Consider the following 16,245-nt stretch of genomic DNA (forward strand, 5'->3'; position numbering starts at 1 on the left):
CTTGCTGCAGACACTCACACAGAACTCGTCTCCGTCCTCAAACTTCTTCTCGATCTCCTTGCCGATGTCGCTCTCCGGGACGCGGAGGTCCTCCCTGACGTCCCCGTTGTCCGTCATCAGGCTCATGAAGTTATCGTTGATGTTGAGGAGCTGGAAGGAGACGGAGACGGAGACGATGAGGACGGAGGACGCCTCCTGCTCCGAGGTCTCGGACGCCACCCACCTGATAGTCCGTCCTCTTGATGGAGGGGACCTCCATGTTGTGGGTGGAGGGACACATGTCCTCATGCTTCTTGTTGGTGAAGATGTCGATTCCAACCAAGTTAACCTTCAAGAGAAAACGGGGCGGTGAGGAACCCGGAGCGGACCGGAGCGCCCCGTCCGGGCCGGGCCGGGCCACCCTACCTTGGCGTGCCCGTGCTTGCCGGTCTTGGACGTGGACATCTCCACGATCTTGCAGGGGTGCCCCTTCAGCACCACGTAGCCGTTCTTGCGCAGGGCGGAGCACTGCATGGGGGAACGTGGTGGAGGCGCCGGACTCGCCGGTCTGGAAGTCGAGATCTGGGTCGGTCATGATGCAACGGGTCGGGGGGCTGAAACACACCACACGGGCCCGGGTCAGAACCTTCACATCTCGCGAGACATCGCGAGATCGCGTTCATGATCTCTTAACCCGACTCAATTAGTTTGGACCGAACCGCACGTCCCGCCGAGATTCGGAAAGGAACGCGTTAGCCGGCCCGGAGCTAACAAGCTACCGGTCCGAAGCCGACAGTGACGTCAGAGTACCGACTTCCGTCGTCATTACGTCTTCGGTTCAGTCACATTATTCAGAACCGCCGATCGCTACGTCATCGAACCGACAACAGAAGTACGGCCGCCCGCCGGTGCCGTCCGGCCCGGAGCCACCGACGTGACGTCACAACGACTCGTTTCAGAAGCAGTCACCGCTCCGGTATCACCGTTAGCTTAACATTAGCCTGCCGAGGGTTAGCCGAGGCTAACGGCCCAACCGGCAGCGGTTCCGGTGAACGGAGCTCAGCGCAGCTAAACGCCGACACGCGGGAAACTCCCGCAGACGGCTGCGGGGAGAACGCCTTCCGAAGGCCGCAGGCCCTTTGATGAGAGCGGCAATGGTCGCCGGAACACGCACACGCGCAGCCTGCGTGCGTGCGGCGGCCCCCACGCACCCACGGAGCACCCACGCAGCCCCCGGCCGCCGCGGCCGCTAACGGCCCGCCTCAGCCCCGGTACCGCGCCGCTTCACCCCCGGGCAGGAACACGCGCCATGCCGCACTTACCTTCCACGGAAAAGAGGGCCGAACTGCGCACGCGCGTCAGCTTCACTGCAGCATCCGCCGAGGAAGAAAGACCGGAAGGAGAGGGGCGTTTATGTGTTCCGGTGCGGGCTGCCAGGTCTGACGCAGCACGACGCGGGTTCAGGTCGAGGGGGACATGTCCATCTGTCTTCTGCGAGCAATGTCCTCAGATCACAGGGACATCGTCCTCAGCTCACGGGGACATCGTCCTCAGCTCACGGGGACATCGTCCTCAGATCACAGGGACATCGTCCTCAGATCACAGGGACATCGTCCTCAGCTCACGGGGACATCGTCCTCAGATCACAGGGACATCGTCCTCAGCTCACGGGGACATCGTCCTCAGATCACAGGGACATCGTCCTCAGCTCACGGGGACATCGTCCTCAGATCACAGGGACATCGTCCTCAGCTCACGGGGACATCGTCCTCAGATCACATCATCATCCGTGAAACTAAACAAACCGTTCAGGAGGGACTGGCAACCTGTCAAGGAAAGAGGGACGCTGTCCCTCAAAGAAAGAGGGACGCTGTCCCTCAAAGAAAGAGGGACGCTGTCCTGCAGCTGCTGTTTGGACCAAAGGCTGTCAGAGATTTCATATCAGTGTCTGGGAACCGGGTTAATTTGTAGAAGGGGAGAACATGGAACCTTTAAGAACATGGAACCTTTAAGAATGTGGGTCCTTTAAGAACATGGAACCTTTAAGAACATGGAACCTTTAAGAATGTGGGTCCTTTAAGAACATGGAACCTTTAAGAACGCAGAACCTTTAAGAACATGGAACCTTTAAGAACATGGAACCTTTAAGAATGTGGGTCCTTTAAGAACATGGAACCTTTAAGAACGCAGAACCTTTAAGAACATGGAACCTTTAAGAACGCAGAACCTTTAAGAACATGGAACCTTTAAGAACGCAGAACCTTTAAGAACATGGAACCTTTAAGAACATGGAACCTTTAAGAATGTGGGTCCTTTAAGAACATGGAACCTTTAAGAACGCAGAACCTTTAAGAACATGGAACCTTTAAGAACGCAGAACCTTTAAGAACATGGAACCTTTAAGAACATGGAACCTTTAAGAACGCAGAACCTTTAAGAACATGGAACCTTTAAGAACGCAGAACCTTTAAGAACATGGAACCTTTAAGAACGCAGAACCTTTAAGAACATGGAACCTTTAAGAACATGGAACCTTTAAGAATGTGGAACCTTTAAGAACATGGAACCTTTAAGATCGTGGAACCTTTTCGAACGTGGGTCCTTTAAGTCACGTCCCGGTCAGGCAGGTGTGAACAAACACTGAGCAGGTGTGTTGCTGTACAAGGACAGGACCTTTATTGTATCTCCAACATCACAGGTGTGTGTTAGCGGTTATCGTCCAGTGATTCAGACGAGGTGAGAACACACAGTCGCATGCACGTCACACACCCGTGCACACGCCCGTGCACACGCCCGTGCACACACCTGTGCACACGCCTACATGCTCAAACATACTGCCATACATACGGTCCTGATACAAAAATGTTCATACAAATAGCACAATAGAAACGTCGGGTCTACTGCGTATAAAGACGGTTACTTTTGTTCGGTGAGATAACGAAAACGTTTTGCTTTGATGGGCGTGTCCGGACGTATCGCAGGTGTCGATGAACGTCCTGAACGAATGGTCGCTCACGCCTTCCTCTAATGCAGCCCATCAGCATGGCGACGACGCGCCCTGCTAGCTAGCTGTTACACGCTAATAGCTGCTTGCTGGTTGTGGTCCCAGATGATGCAGATGTTCAGTCTGGTTTGGTTCCTCCAGGATGGACCCTGCGCTGAAGGACGAGGGAAACAGGTAAACAGGTAAACAGGTAAACAGTCTGAAGAAGCCTCTTTCCCAGGTAAACATTTTCTGCTACAAGATGTTGGTCTAAAAACAGGATCCATCCAGTCCGATCAGAAATCACCAATAACATCTGCAAACGGAATCCAACATCTGTCTGTTCAGCTAAAGGCTGGTTGTCCACCTCTAGCCGCTAATTTAGAGACGTCTCTTAGCGCGTCCGCTTGAAGACACCTTCACTCCGCTTGAGACGGGAAGACCGATGCGCTGTTCAGGCTCCAGACGTCGTCGTGTGTGGACCTGGACTATTTCACTGTGTGGACCTGGACTGTTTCAAGGTGTGGACCTTCTGGGACGGTGCTGGGACGATGCTGGGACGGTACTGGGACGATGCTGGGACGGTGCTGGGACGGTACTGGGACGATGCTGGGACGGTACTGGGACGATGCTGGGACGGTACTGGGACGGTACTGGGACGATGCTGGGACGATGCTGGGACGATGCTGGGACGGTGCTGGGACGGTACTGGGACGGTACTGGGACGGTACTGGGACGGTACTGGGACGGTGCTGGGACGGTACTGGGACGGTACTGGGACGGTGCTGGGACGGTACTGGGACGATGCTGGGACGGTGCTAGGACGGTACTGGGACGGTGCTGGGACGGTGCTGGGACGGTGCTGGGACGATGCTGGGACGGTGCTGGGACGGTGCTGGGACGGTGCTGGGACGGTGCTGGGACGATGCTGGGTGCTGGGACGGTACTGGGACGATGCTGGGACGGTGCTAGGACGGTACTGGGACGGTGCTGGGACGGTGCTGGGACGGTGCTGGGACGGTGCTGGGACGGTGCTGGGACGATGCTGGGTGCTGGGACGGTACTGGGACGGTAGCAAACTGGACGGTGCTGGGACGGTGCTGGGACGGTGCTGGGACGGTGCTGGGACGGTGCTGGGACGGTGCTGGGACGGTGCTGGGACGATGCTGGGTGCTGGGACGGTGCTGGGACGGTGCTGGGACGATGCTGGGTGCTGGGACGGTGCTGGGACGGTGCTGGGACGGTGCTGGGACGATGCTGGGTGCTGGGACGGTGCTGGGACGGTGCTGGGACGGTGCTGGGACGGTGCTGGGACGATGCTGGGTGCTGGGACGGTGCTGGGACGATGCTGGGACGGTGCTGGGACGGTACTGGGACGATGCTGGGACGGTGCTGGGACGGTACTGGGACGGTGCTGGGACGGTACTGGGACGGTACTGGGACGGTGCTGGGACGGTACTGGGACGATGCTGGGACGGTGCTAGGACGGTACTGGGACGGTGCTGGGACGGTGCTGGGACGGTGCTGGGACGATGCTGGGACGGTGCTGGGACGGTGCTGGGACGGTGCTGGGACGGTGCTGGGACGATGCTGGGTGCTGGGACGGTACTGGGACGATGCTGGGACGGTGCTAGGACGGTACTGGGACGGTGCTGGGACGGTGCTGGGACGGTGCTGGGACGGTGCTGGGACGGTGCTGGGACGATGCTGGGTGCTGGGACGGTACTGGGACGGTAGCAAACTGGACGGTGCTGGGACGGTGCTGGGACGGTGCTGGGACGGTGCTGGGACGGTGCTGGGACGGTGCTGGGACGGTGCTGGGACGATGCTGGGTGCTGGGACGGTGCTGGGACGGTGCTGGGACGGTGCTGGGACGATGCTGGGTGCTGGGACGGTGCTGGGACGGTGCTGGGACGGTGCTGGGACGATGCTGGGTGCTGGGACGGTGCTGGGACGGTGCTGGGACGGTGCTGGGACGGTGCTGGGACGATGCTGGGTGCTGGGACGGTGCTGGGACGATGCTGGGACGGTGCTGGGACGATGCTGGGTGCTGGGACGGTACTGGGACGATGCTGGGACGGTGCTGGGACGGTACTGGGACGGTGCTGGGACGGTGCTGGGACGATGCTGGGACGGTACTGGGACAATGCTGGGACGGTGCTGGGACGATGCTGGGACGGTGCTAGGACGGTACTGGGACGATGCTGGGACGGTGCTAGGACGGTACTGGGACGGTGCTGGGACGGTGCTGGGACGGTACTGGGACGGTGCTGGGACGGTGCTGGGACGGTACTGGGACGATGCTGGGACGGTGCTGGGACGGTACTGGGACGGTGCTGGGACGGTGCTGGGACGATGCTGGGACGGTACTGGGACGATGCTGGGACGGTGCTGGGACGATGCTGGGACGGTGCTGGGACGGTGCTGGGACGGTGCTGGGACGGTGCTGGGACGATGCTGGGTGCTGGGACGGTGCTGGGACGGTGCTGGGACGATGCTGGGTGCTGGGACGGTACTGGGACGGTAGCAAACTGGACGGGCCTGACGGCATCATTATAAACTCCTGATGAAATCGCAGCAGGTCTGAGGTCAGATTTCTGGAACCACAGACGGGCGTCGTCTTCTTCACGCTGCCGTACCAGCCAGCGTTGTCCTGACGACAGCACAGTGATGTCCCGGTGGCCCCCTACAGCTGGACGGGGTGTTGAGGACGGTTCCACTCGAGTCCATTCGATCAACAGAACGTCCACCCACCCATGGACACGTCAACGGTCCTGTAGCGCCCCCGTACAGCGAACGGAAGAGGGACAACGCGACTTGTCCTCCGGCTCGGCGGCTCACTGCTCGTCTCAACAAACACACATTTTACAAAGACACACCGTCCTCCCGTCGTCCCTCCGTCCAGGAGGAGGACTGTGTCACCAGTTCATCATGGAGCTCCTGTTGAGGGTCATGAAGAAGACCTGACTGCTGCCTCCAGAACGCACCGAAGCGAAGAACACCTGCAGGACGGACAAGGACAGAGCTCACCTCAACATGTTTAAGGTACGAATGAAATCCAGCGCTCAGTGGCACCAGGTGACCGGAGCGGATCAGAACCGGACCTGGCGGTGGACAGACGCCACTCCTTAGAGGGCGTGGCCGCGTCCTACATACGTGTACTTGCTGTGTGGGACCTGGCGGTGGACAGACGCCGCCCCTTAGAGGGCGTGGCCGCGTCCTACATACGTGTACTTGCTGTGTGGGACCTGGCGGTGGACAGACGCCGCCCCTTAGAGGGCGTGGCCGCGTCCTACATACGTGTACTTGCTGTGTGGTCTCAGCGTAAACTCTAGATTTAAAGGTCTGTCCAACACATTCAGCTCGTAACTGAGGACTTTCAAAAAGACAGCTGAAGGTAAATACGTCCCTGTGTCCCTGTTGTCCCTGTCCCTGTTAAAACGGTGACCGGTCCTCCCTCCCAGCCTCCGATCACTCAGGACTTCATGGACAGGTGTCTCAGACTCACCTTGTCGTTCCTCTCTGACAGGAACTTCAGGCGCTGATCTCTCTTGTGCATAAAGACCCCGTCCAGGTGTCCCGTCTCCACGGACCGGATCTCGATGGCCTTCTCTCCCCAGCCCATGATCTGGTTGGAGTGGATGTAGGCTGCATGGGGGACACGGACGCGGAGTCAAGGGGGGTACTCTGTGTACTGTGTCTGCATCGAGGTGTGTACTCTGCGTACTGTGTGTACTGCAGGTCATTGGAGGCCTCCTGCAGTACACAGCTTTTTCCAGTCTGACCATCTTTGCGGTGTGTTTCGGGGGATGATGATGTTTCCTGTGATGTGGGGTCAGAGGTCAACGTACCGACGGAGGTGGGCATCTCGCCCCACTGCAGCACCACGTCTTTGGTGATGCGTCCGTAGGTGTTGACGTAGACGCCCTCGTCCTCGTAGCACAGCAGCATCTCCATGCCGTCCGTCTTGGGCAGAACCACAATGGCGTGGGGGGTCACCTGACCCTGGATCTGAAAAGCAGCACGAGGAGGGGGCAGGTCAGGTCAGAGCTTCAGGGCGTCCGTCCGGCCATCCGTCCGTCCGTCCATCCATCCGTCCGTCCGTCCAGCCATCCGTCCGTCCGTCCAGCCATCCGTCCGTCCATCCGTCCGTCCAGCCATCCATCCATCCGTCCATCCGTCCATCCATCCGTCCGTCCGTCCGTCCGTCCATCCATCACCCGTCCAGTGCTCAGACTGACGTGTGAGGGGATGTAGATGTCGTAGGGGTTTCCAGAGTCCACATCAATGACATGAAATCCGACACTGGAGCCGTAGATGACCTTTAACCTCTGCCCCTCCTCCACCGTCAGATCCACCAGCTGGGGGCGATGTTGCAGCTCAGTGAACGACTGAAGGAAAAGAGACACATTAGTACACAGTAGTAGAAGTAGTAGTAGTAATAACTGTAGTAGTAGTAATAGCAGAAGGAGTAGCAGTAGCAGTAGTAGTAATACCTGTTGTAGTAGTAGTAGTAATAATAACAACAGTAGTAGTAGTAACAGTAGTAGCAGCAGTAATAACTGTTGTTATAGTAGCAGTAATACCAGTAGTAGTAGTAACAGCAGTAGTAGTAGTAACATTAGTAGTAGTAATAGCAGTTGTAGTAGTAATAACAGTCATAGTAATAGCAGTAGTAATAATAACAACAGTAGTAGTAATAACAGTAGTAGTAGTAGTAACAGCAGTAGTAGTAATAACAGTAGTAGTAGTAGTAACAGCAGTAGTAGTAATAACAGTAGTAGTAGTAGTCATAGCAGTAATAACAGTAGTAGTAGTAGTAATAACAGTCATAGTAATAGTAGTAGTAATAATAACAACAGTAGTAGTAATAACAGTCATAGTAATAGTAGTAGTAGTCATAGCAGTAGTAGTAGTAGTAATAACAGTCATAGTAATAGTAGTAGTAATAATAACAACAGTAGTAGTAGTCATAGCAGTAATAACAGTAGTAGTAGTAGTAATAACAGTCATAGTAATAGTAGTAGCAGTAATAACAGTAGTAGTAGTAGTAATAGCAGTAGTAGTAGTAGTAATAACAGTAGTAGTAGTAGTCATAGCAGTAGTAGTAGTAGTAATAACAGTCATAGTAATAGTAGTAGTAGTAATAACAGTAGTAGTAGTAGTAGTAATAGCAGTAGTAGTAGTAGTAATAACAGTCATAGTAATAGTAGTAGCAGTAATAACAGTAGTAGTAGTAGTAATAGCAGTAGTAGTAGTAGTAATAACAGTAGTAGTAGTAGTCATAGCAGTAGTAGTAGTAGTAATAACAGTCATAGTAATAGTAGTAGTAGTAATAACAGTAGTAGTAGTAGTAGTAATAGCAGTAGTAGTAGTAGTAATAGCAGTAGTAGTAGTAGTAATAACAGTCATAGTAATAGTAGTAATAATAACAACAGCAGTAGTAATAACAGTAGTAGTAGTAGTAATAGCAGTAGTAGTAGTAGTAATAACAGTAGTAGTAGTAGTCATAGCAGTAGTAGTAGTAGTAATAACAGTCATAGTAATAGTAGTAGTAGTAATAACAGTAGTAGTAGTAGTAGTAATAACAGTCATAGTAATAGTAGTAGTAATAATAACAGCAGTAGTAATAACAGTAGTAGTAGTAGTAATAACAGTAGTAGTAGTAGTAGTAATAGCAGTAGTAGTAGTAGTAATAACAGTCATAGTAATAATAGTAGTAATAATAACAACAGCAGTAGTAATAACAGTAGTAGTAGTAGTAATAGCAGTAGTAGTAGTAGTTTTCGTGACGTTTCATGGTTTGATGGCTGGATTTGTTCTTATTCTTTCTTTTTTCTCTTTGCCAGGTCTGACTGAGTCCTGGACAGATGGGACATCAGAAGCTCAACAACACAAGCATTTTAGCTCATTTAACACCTGATAGGTCTCACCTTGAATGCCATGAACTTGTGGTAAGGTTTGGGAGCCCAAGCGTAAATCTCCACCGAATTCTTCAGAGCAATCACCAAAAATTTGATCCTCTCATACTTCACTGCAGGAGACAGCACGTTATGCAACAGCAGCATGAAATGAAATGCATTTAAACTGTGGCCTAAAGTCAAATTACTGAATGTTTTCATAATTATTAAATTAATAGTTTTCAGAGCAGAGAGCCTCAACTCCTCTCTCAAGTCCCTCATAATATTTTGTTCCATGACTATAGTAGAAATACTAAAGTGACAAAATGAAAGCCTAAAGTCTTTTTTTCATCAGGAAAAAAGTCTGTTTCTACTGTAGTTATTGCCAATTGAACAGATCTATACACAGCTCGTCATTACCGCTGCCCCCTATGGGAGAGAGCTTGTCATTACCGCTGTCAATGGAACTGAATGAGTGAAAAGATTGAGATATAATCCAAAGCCTGAGAACACTTCCCCTAAACCTGAACATTTATTTGGAGAACTTCTGAATTATCATATTGTTGAGATGCTCATACCGACTTTATAGTGAACACAGCCCTCCAGCTCCCCAACCGTGATCCAGCCCTGCTTCTTCTCCACCTCGGGGTCGTTGTGAAGGATCCGGTTCCTCAACCAGGAGAGGTAGTAAACACGCAACTTGTTCTTCTTCCCTGATTGAAGAAGCCAAACAAGGAGACATTATGCTTATTGACGGCATCTGATGCTCCGTTAAACAGCAGGTTGGTCACAGGTCCATAGCAATGCTATGCTAACAAAACCGCTGACCACACTTCATTAACACCAACACTAATGTGTACACAAGAAGGATACAACAACATCCGGTACTTAAAGTACACCCGGTACTAAACTAAACCTGGTACTTAAAGTACGATTGCTGGACACATAATTTTTTGAAACTGAAGCGACAGAAATTGAAACACTGGCTCCACCTCCACTCATCTGGCCAATAAAAGTACGTACACATTAAAAAGTATTCAGCACAAACTGCCACCATTCATCAAATTGACAACCTGACAGTCAAACTTAATGAAAGGTTATAGCTGTCCAAACACCAGAAACCCTCTTGGCCTGCTGGACCCTGTCCAACCTGAGATGGTGACCAGGACATTGAGTCCCTCCAGGACGTCCATCTGTTGGAAGCGCCGTCGACTGATCAGATTGTACACTTTTCCTTGACCGCTCCGGTCCAGTAGCATGAGGCCGTTCTCCGTCCCCACCAGGAGATTCACTCCTGTACAAACACAGGTGACCATGACCATCGCTCCCGGTGGCCGGTGCCGTTCCTGCAAGTGTTTGCGAGACGCCTCACCCCACAGAGCAGCACACAGGATCTCAGAGTTGAAGCGTTTCTTGTATTTACGAATCTCAGGTGTGTCGCTGTGTGGTCGGATGTTCGTCGGGTTCACGTTGACAACAGAGATCTTCCTGGCCTCGTTGAGTCTGGCCTGTTCCTGTTCCTGTTCCTGTTCCTGTTCCTGCTTCAGCAGCTCGTCAGCAAACAGTGCTGCAACACACGGAAACAAGGGCGGCTAGTACTATTACTACCATTATACTACTGCCCCGGGGCAGACTGACGGGAGCGAGGCTGCCAATTTGTGCCATCGGCCCTCCTGAACACCACCGACATTCACTCGCTCACTACATTCACACAGACAATGCGGGTGAAGGGTCTTGCCCAAGGACACAACGACAGTGGATACATGAGCCAGAGCCGGGACTCGAACCGCCAACCTCTCGCTCACAGGACGACCGGCTCAACCACAGGTACAAACCTGATGCAGAAACGTCGTCGTCGTCGTCGTCCGTCGGTGACGTTCCGTAAACCCTCGGATCAACAAAAGGTGTGAAGGAAGCCTTGGAGCTGACGCCGCCGCCATACTGCAGATATAGATGGACAGAAGTGAAGATGGAGACAGCGGAGAAATGCATTCTGGGAAACAGAGGGGGGAGGCAGACAAGTGGAGCAGGGTGGAAGGGCAATCCAGTTCATTCCACTGGTAACGGGGCAGCCAGGGGAAGGCGGCATATAAGATTCAGGATTCAGGATTCAGGATTCAGGATTCAAGATTCAGGATTCAGGATTCAAGATTCAAGATTCAAGATTCAGGATTCAGGATTCAAGATTCAAGATTCAGGATTCAAGATTCAGGATTCAGGATTCAGGATTCAAGATTCAGGATTTAAGATTCAAGATTCAGGATTCAGGATTCAAGATTCAGGATTCAAGATTCAGGATTCAGGATTCAAGATTCAGGATTCAAGATTCAGGATTCAGGATTCAAGATTCAGGATTTAAGATTCAGGATTCAGGATTCAGGATTCTTTATTATCATTATTGAACATAATAGAATCGTGTGAAGGCGTCGGAACATAAACGAAAACAAAATCTCTCCTAAAACAACGATATATACAGAGAATGAGAATCAGCAACAGCAGCACAGTGGGACAGGCCCAGAGCGTCCCCAGTGGGACAGGCCCAGAGCGTCCCCAGTGGGACAGGCTCACAGCGTCCCCAGTGGGACAGGCCCAGAGCGTCCCCAGTGGGACAGGCTCACAGCGTCCCCAGTGGGACAGGCCCAGAGCGTCCCCAGTGGGACAGGCTCACAGCGTCCCCAGTGGGACAGGCCCAGAGCGTCCCCAGTGGGACAGGCTCACAGCGTCCCCAGTGGGACAGGCCCAGAGCGTCCCCAGTGGGACAGGCTCACAGCGTCCCCAGTGGGACAGGCCCAGAGCGTCCCCAGTGGGACAGGCTCACAGCGTCCCCAGTGGGACAGGCCCAGAGCGTCCCCAGTGGGACAGGCTCACAGCGTCCCCAGTGGGACAGGCTCACAGCGTCCCCAGTGGGACAGGCTCACAGCGTCCATTCTGAGTCCCAGATCGCTACGAGGGAACGACTGCTTTCACAGCTCGGGGGAAGAAGCTGTTCCTGAGCCTCGCTGTGCTGCTTCTTATTGTCCTGAACCGCCTCCCTGATGGGGGCGGGACAAACAGTCTGTGGCCCGGGTGGGTGGGGTCTGTGGGCAGGACAAACAGTCTGTGGCCCGGGTGGGTGGGGTCTGTGGGCGGGACAAACAGTCTGTGGCCCGGGTGGGTGGGGTCTGTGGCGATGCGTCTGGCCCTCCTCTGGACTCTGGAGGTGTAAACAGAGTCCAGATCAGGCAGACGGTGACCCACAATCCCCTGAGCTGTCCTCACCACCCGGGATAGGTCCTTCCTGTCCTTTAGCTAACGTCAGCCGTAGCAACAGCTACCGGCTAACGAAGGCAGGTGAACAGGATCAACAAGTGACGGTCTCCACCTACTTCAGCATGGAAACACAAACATCGCCAGAGGACACGAGGGGGGAGGGGCTTTGTTGCACCAAATCAGGGAGATTAGCGCTGCCAGGGTAAACGTAGCTAGCAGTGGAGCTCTGCCTCCGTTCCCTGCGTTTCTGGAGAAAGAGAGAGGGAGGAGCTACGGTGACGCGTGGCTGTGGGTTGGGGGGGTCGGGGCTGAACAGCGTTCTGCTGCTCTGTCCAATAAAATCAAATGAAATGTTTTCAGTATTTATCTCTGTTTATTGCGGAGGAGCCAGGTTTTATTATTGCAGTCATGGGTTCGACGTCCAACGATCCAGGAGGCTAAATACGACCCCTTCAAGTTTTTGGCCCGGATTATACACTGTTGAACGAGAAAAGGGGGCCGGCCATGGCCTGAAAGAACTTCAGAGCCAGCTCCAGGACCTCAACGAACCGCCGCTGGAAACCAATCATCAATAACTCGTCATTTCTTCTGCAGACACGTCTCCACACGACGGAGGAGGAGCCTCTGGACTCTGGACTCAGCAAGGTGCCGGGCCAGAACTCACCTCACGCATCACCAGGGTGCTGTCTGGACCGCTGCCTGTATACAAGTCGTTGTGGGCGTCGTCGAGTCCTCCCCTCAAGCCCAAGGACTCGTTGGTGCCTCGACTCGCTGCTGGCCTGGAAGCCAACAGTTTGGTTTTATTCCTGAGATTAAATGATGGTATTATCCAACTGCTAGTAGCAGCTGATTAATGCTTTCACTTCCTGTTAGCAGTGAAGAGTTCATAACCGAGACTAAAGCTAACGCTAACTACCGCTCATAAATTAACTGTTAACTGTTGCAACTGGATTCATTGTTGGTGATTTACTTTTGAGACTAGCTGCTGGGATTAACTGCTGGGATTAACTGCTGGGATTAACTGCTGGGATTAACTGCTGGGATTAACTGCTGGGATTAACTGCTGGGATTAGCTGCTGGGATTAACTGCTGGGATTAGCTGCTGGGATTAACTGCTGGGATTAACTGCTGGGATTAGCTGCTGGGATTAACTGCTGGGATTAACTGCTGGGATTAACTGCTGGGATTAGCTGCTGGGATTAACTGCTGGGATTAACTGCTGGGATTAGCTGCTGGGATTAACTGCTGGGATTAACTGCTGGGCTCCGTTCAGCTAGTGTGGCATCAAATCAGCGTGTCTGAGAGCATCTTAACATTAAGAATAAATTCATGTTAAACTAAACCTTGAAAAACGTGGAACCTCACATAATTCGCGGTTTGTCGCTTACAGCCACGGTTCCGTCATCGACCCCGCCCTCGCCCTCGCCCTCGACCCCGCCCTCCTCGTCCTCACTGCTGTGAGAGTCCTCGCTGGATGACGAGTAGTCGGTCACTTTGACAGGCGGCCGGCCGGTCTCCTCCCCCTGCCGCAGCTCTCGAAGCTCTTTGGCCAACGCCGTCAGGTCCTTGAGAACAGGATGTTACCGGTTTAACTGGTTTCACTGGTGACAGGAAAGAGCGGCCGGTCCTGACCACAGACCGTTTCACAGGGTTGTGACACTCTATTGGTCCAGTAACCAGTAACAGTTCAAGGCGGACTACTTAGTTCTTACACACAGTCTGTCAGGGTCTGTACTGGTCTATGATGGACTGTGTAGGTCTGTGACAGTCTGTACTGGTCTTTGGTGGACTGTGTAGGTCTGTGACAGTCTGTACTGGTCTTTGATGGACTGTGTAGGTCTGTGACAGTCTGTACTGGTCTATGATGGACTGTGTAGGTCTGTGACAGTCTGTACTGGTCTTTGGTGGACTGTGTAGGTCTGTGACAGTCTGTACTGGTCTATGATGGACTGTGTAGGTCTGTGACAGTCTGTACTGGTCTATGATGGACTGTGTAGGTCTGTGACAGTCTGTACTGGTCTTTGGTGGACTGTGTAGGTCTGTGACAGTCTGTACTGGTCTTTGGTGGACTGTGTAGGTCTGTGACAGTCTGTACTGGTCTTTGATGGACTGTGTAGGTCTGTGACAGTCTGTACTGGTCTATGATGGACTGTGTAGGTCTGTGACAGTCTGTACTGGTCTATGACGGACTGTGTAGGTCTGTGACAGTCTGTACTGGTCTTTGGTGGACTGTGTAGGTCTGTGACAGTCTGTACTGGTCTTTGGTGGACTGTGTAGGTCTGTGACAGTCTGTACTGGTCTATGATGGACTGTGTAGGTCTGTGACAGTCTGTACTGGTCTATGATGGACTGTGTAGGTCTGTGACAGTCTGTACTGGTCTTTGGTGGACTGTGTAGGTCTGTGACAGTCTGTACTGGTCTTTGGTGGACTGTGTAGGTCTGTGAGTCTGTACTGGTCTATGATGGACTGTGTAGGTCTGTGACAGTCTGTACTGGTCTATGATGGACTGTGTAGGTCTGTGACAGTCTGTACTGGTCTTTGGTGGACTGTGTAGGTCTGTGACAGTCTGTACTGGTCTTTGATGGACTGTGTAGGTCTGTGACAGTCTGTACTGGTCTATGATGGACTGTGTAGGTCTGTGACAGTCTGTACTGGTCTATGACGGACTGTGTAGGTCTGTGACAGTCTGTACTGGTCTATGATGGACTGTGTAGGTCTGTGACAGTCTGTACTGGTCTATGATGGACTGTGTAGGTCTGTGACAGTCTGTACTGGTCTATGACGGACTGTGTAGGTCTGTGACAGTCTGTACTGGTCTATGACGGACTGTGTAGGTCTGTGACAGTCTGTACTGGTCTATGATGGACTGTGTAGGTCTGTGACAGTCTGTACTGGTCTTTGGTGGACTGTGTAGGTCTGTGACAGTCTGTACTGGTCTTTGGTGGACTGTGTAGGTCTGTGACAGTCTGTACTGGTCTATGATGGACTGTGTAGGTCTGTGACAGTCTGTACTGGTCTATGACGGACTGTGTAGGTCTGTGACAGTCTGTACTGGTCTATGATGGACTGTGTAGGTCTGTGACAGTCTGTACTGGTCTTTGACGGACTGTGTACGTCTGTGACAGTCTGTACTGGTCTTTGGTGGACTGTGTAGGTCTGTGACAGTCTGTACTGGTCAGGGCCGTCTCGGTACTCACTGCAGGCCTGCTGGGTGGTGTCACCTCCCTGTCGTCTTTGGCCTCCTGGGAACAAGGGGCGGAGCCTTCAGTCCTGGCGGCAGAGTTTCCTTGACGCAAACACACACAACATGCATGTCAGGAAGGTTCTGGAGGGTTTGAGACGCTCAATACGTCATGTCCTTCATCGTGCCTTCAAGTCTAAACTCAGGGCTATGCATAAACATGTCCTGCCTCGCTGTCCAACCAGCACCGTTACCGTCCATCGGCATGGCGAGCCCCCCCACTGAAATGCGGTTTGTGCTGCGTTAAATTGGCGTTTATTCTGAAATGTCAGTATTTGCTTTGATTTTGTTTATTATGGGATGAAACCGAACCTCCAGGAGGTGGCGCTACAGGACAGAACGCTGACTCATGCTAACGTTGTGTTTGCGTTCACCTCGTTCATTGGAGCCTCCCTGAGAGCTGGGGGTGCTGGAGCTGGACGAGCTGCCGCTGCTCGTCCTCTTCACGGGCGTCTCCATGGAAACGTCAGTCCGGCGGAGGTCAGGGTTGCTGAGGCGATGCAAACACACACCGGTCACCGGTGAAAAGGCTTGAGGAAGAATTCCCTTTGGCGGGTGTTTACCTGGCCCGTATGAGATGGGCTCCGGGCCGAGGTCCCGGTCCAGGACCGTTTCCAGGAGAGTGTTTCCTGACCAGTGCGGGTGAGATGGACGTTGTCCTCTGAGGGACCTGAGACACACACCAGAATGTTTTAGCACAGGGGAATGCTGGGAACTCAAGCTGATCAGTCGTTCCTGGTTGAAGACTTTTTGGTATCTCCGTCTTGGTAACATGAGGTGAAGCAGGTTCGAGAATATTGACCTACTTGAGCTGCGACCCCAGAGCAGTGTCAGGTTTTTAAGGTTCTGAAGACAGGCGACGCTGGACTCGGGTCATGCTCACGTCTCACGT

General features: G+C 52.9%; 1 protein-coding gene and 1 pseudogene across 1 annotated transcript in view; both read right to left on the bottom strand.

Annotated features, from left to right (window-relative positions):
- On the bottom strand, nt 1–574 carry LOC137903701 (eukaryotic translation initiation factor 5A-1-like; annotated as a pseudogene).
- Nucleotides 575–2,705: 2,131 nt separating this feature from the next.
- LOC137903721 (TRAF2 and NCK-interacting protein kinase-like) overlaps nt 2,706–16,245 on the bottom strand; it is a 30,595-nt gene continuing 17,055 nt past the window's right edge. The window contains exons 19-34 of the mRNA XM_068747860.1: nt 15,917–16,023; nt 15,728–15,843; nt 15,281–15,398; nt 13,477–13,680; nt 12,776–12,890; nt 12,248–12,358; nt 10,698–10,803; nt 10,235–10,429; nt 10,013–10,156; nt 9,441–9,575; nt 8,896–8,996; nt 7,204–7,353; nt 6,814–6,973; nt 6,471–6,610; nt 5,842–5,964; nt 2,706–3,137 (exon numbers count right to left, since the gene is read on the bottom strand). Of these exons, the coding sequence (XP_068603961.1) occupies nt 5,881–5,964; nt 6,471–6,610; nt 6,814–6,973; nt 7,204–7,353; nt 8,896–8,996; nt 9,441–9,575; nt 10,013–10,156; nt 10,235–10,429; nt 10,698–10,803; nt 12,248–12,358; nt 12,776–12,890; nt 13,477–13,680; nt 15,281–15,398; nt 15,728–15,843; nt 15,917–16,023 (1,986 nt within the window). The 3' untranslated portion in view covers nt 2,706–3,137; nt 5,842–5,880. The remainder of the gene's footprint in view (nt 3,138–5,841; nt 5,965–6,470; nt 6,611–6,813; nt 6,974–7,203; nt 7,354–8,895; nt 8,997–9,440; nt 9,576–10,012; nt 10,157–10,234; nt 10,430–10,697; nt 10,804–12,247; nt 12,359–12,775; nt 12,891–13,476; nt 13,681–15,280; nt 15,399–15,727; nt 15,844–15,916; nt 16,024–16,245) is intronic.

Source organism: Brachionichthys hirsutus, chromosome 14, assembly GCF_040956055.1.
Source record: "Brachionichthys hirsutus isolate HB-005 chromosome 14, CSIRO-AGI_Bhir_v1, whole genome shotgun sequence".
Classification (NCBI taxonomy): Eukaryota; Metazoa; Chordata; class Actinopteri; order Lophiiformes; family Brachionichthyidae; genus Brachionichthys; species Brachionichthys hirsutus.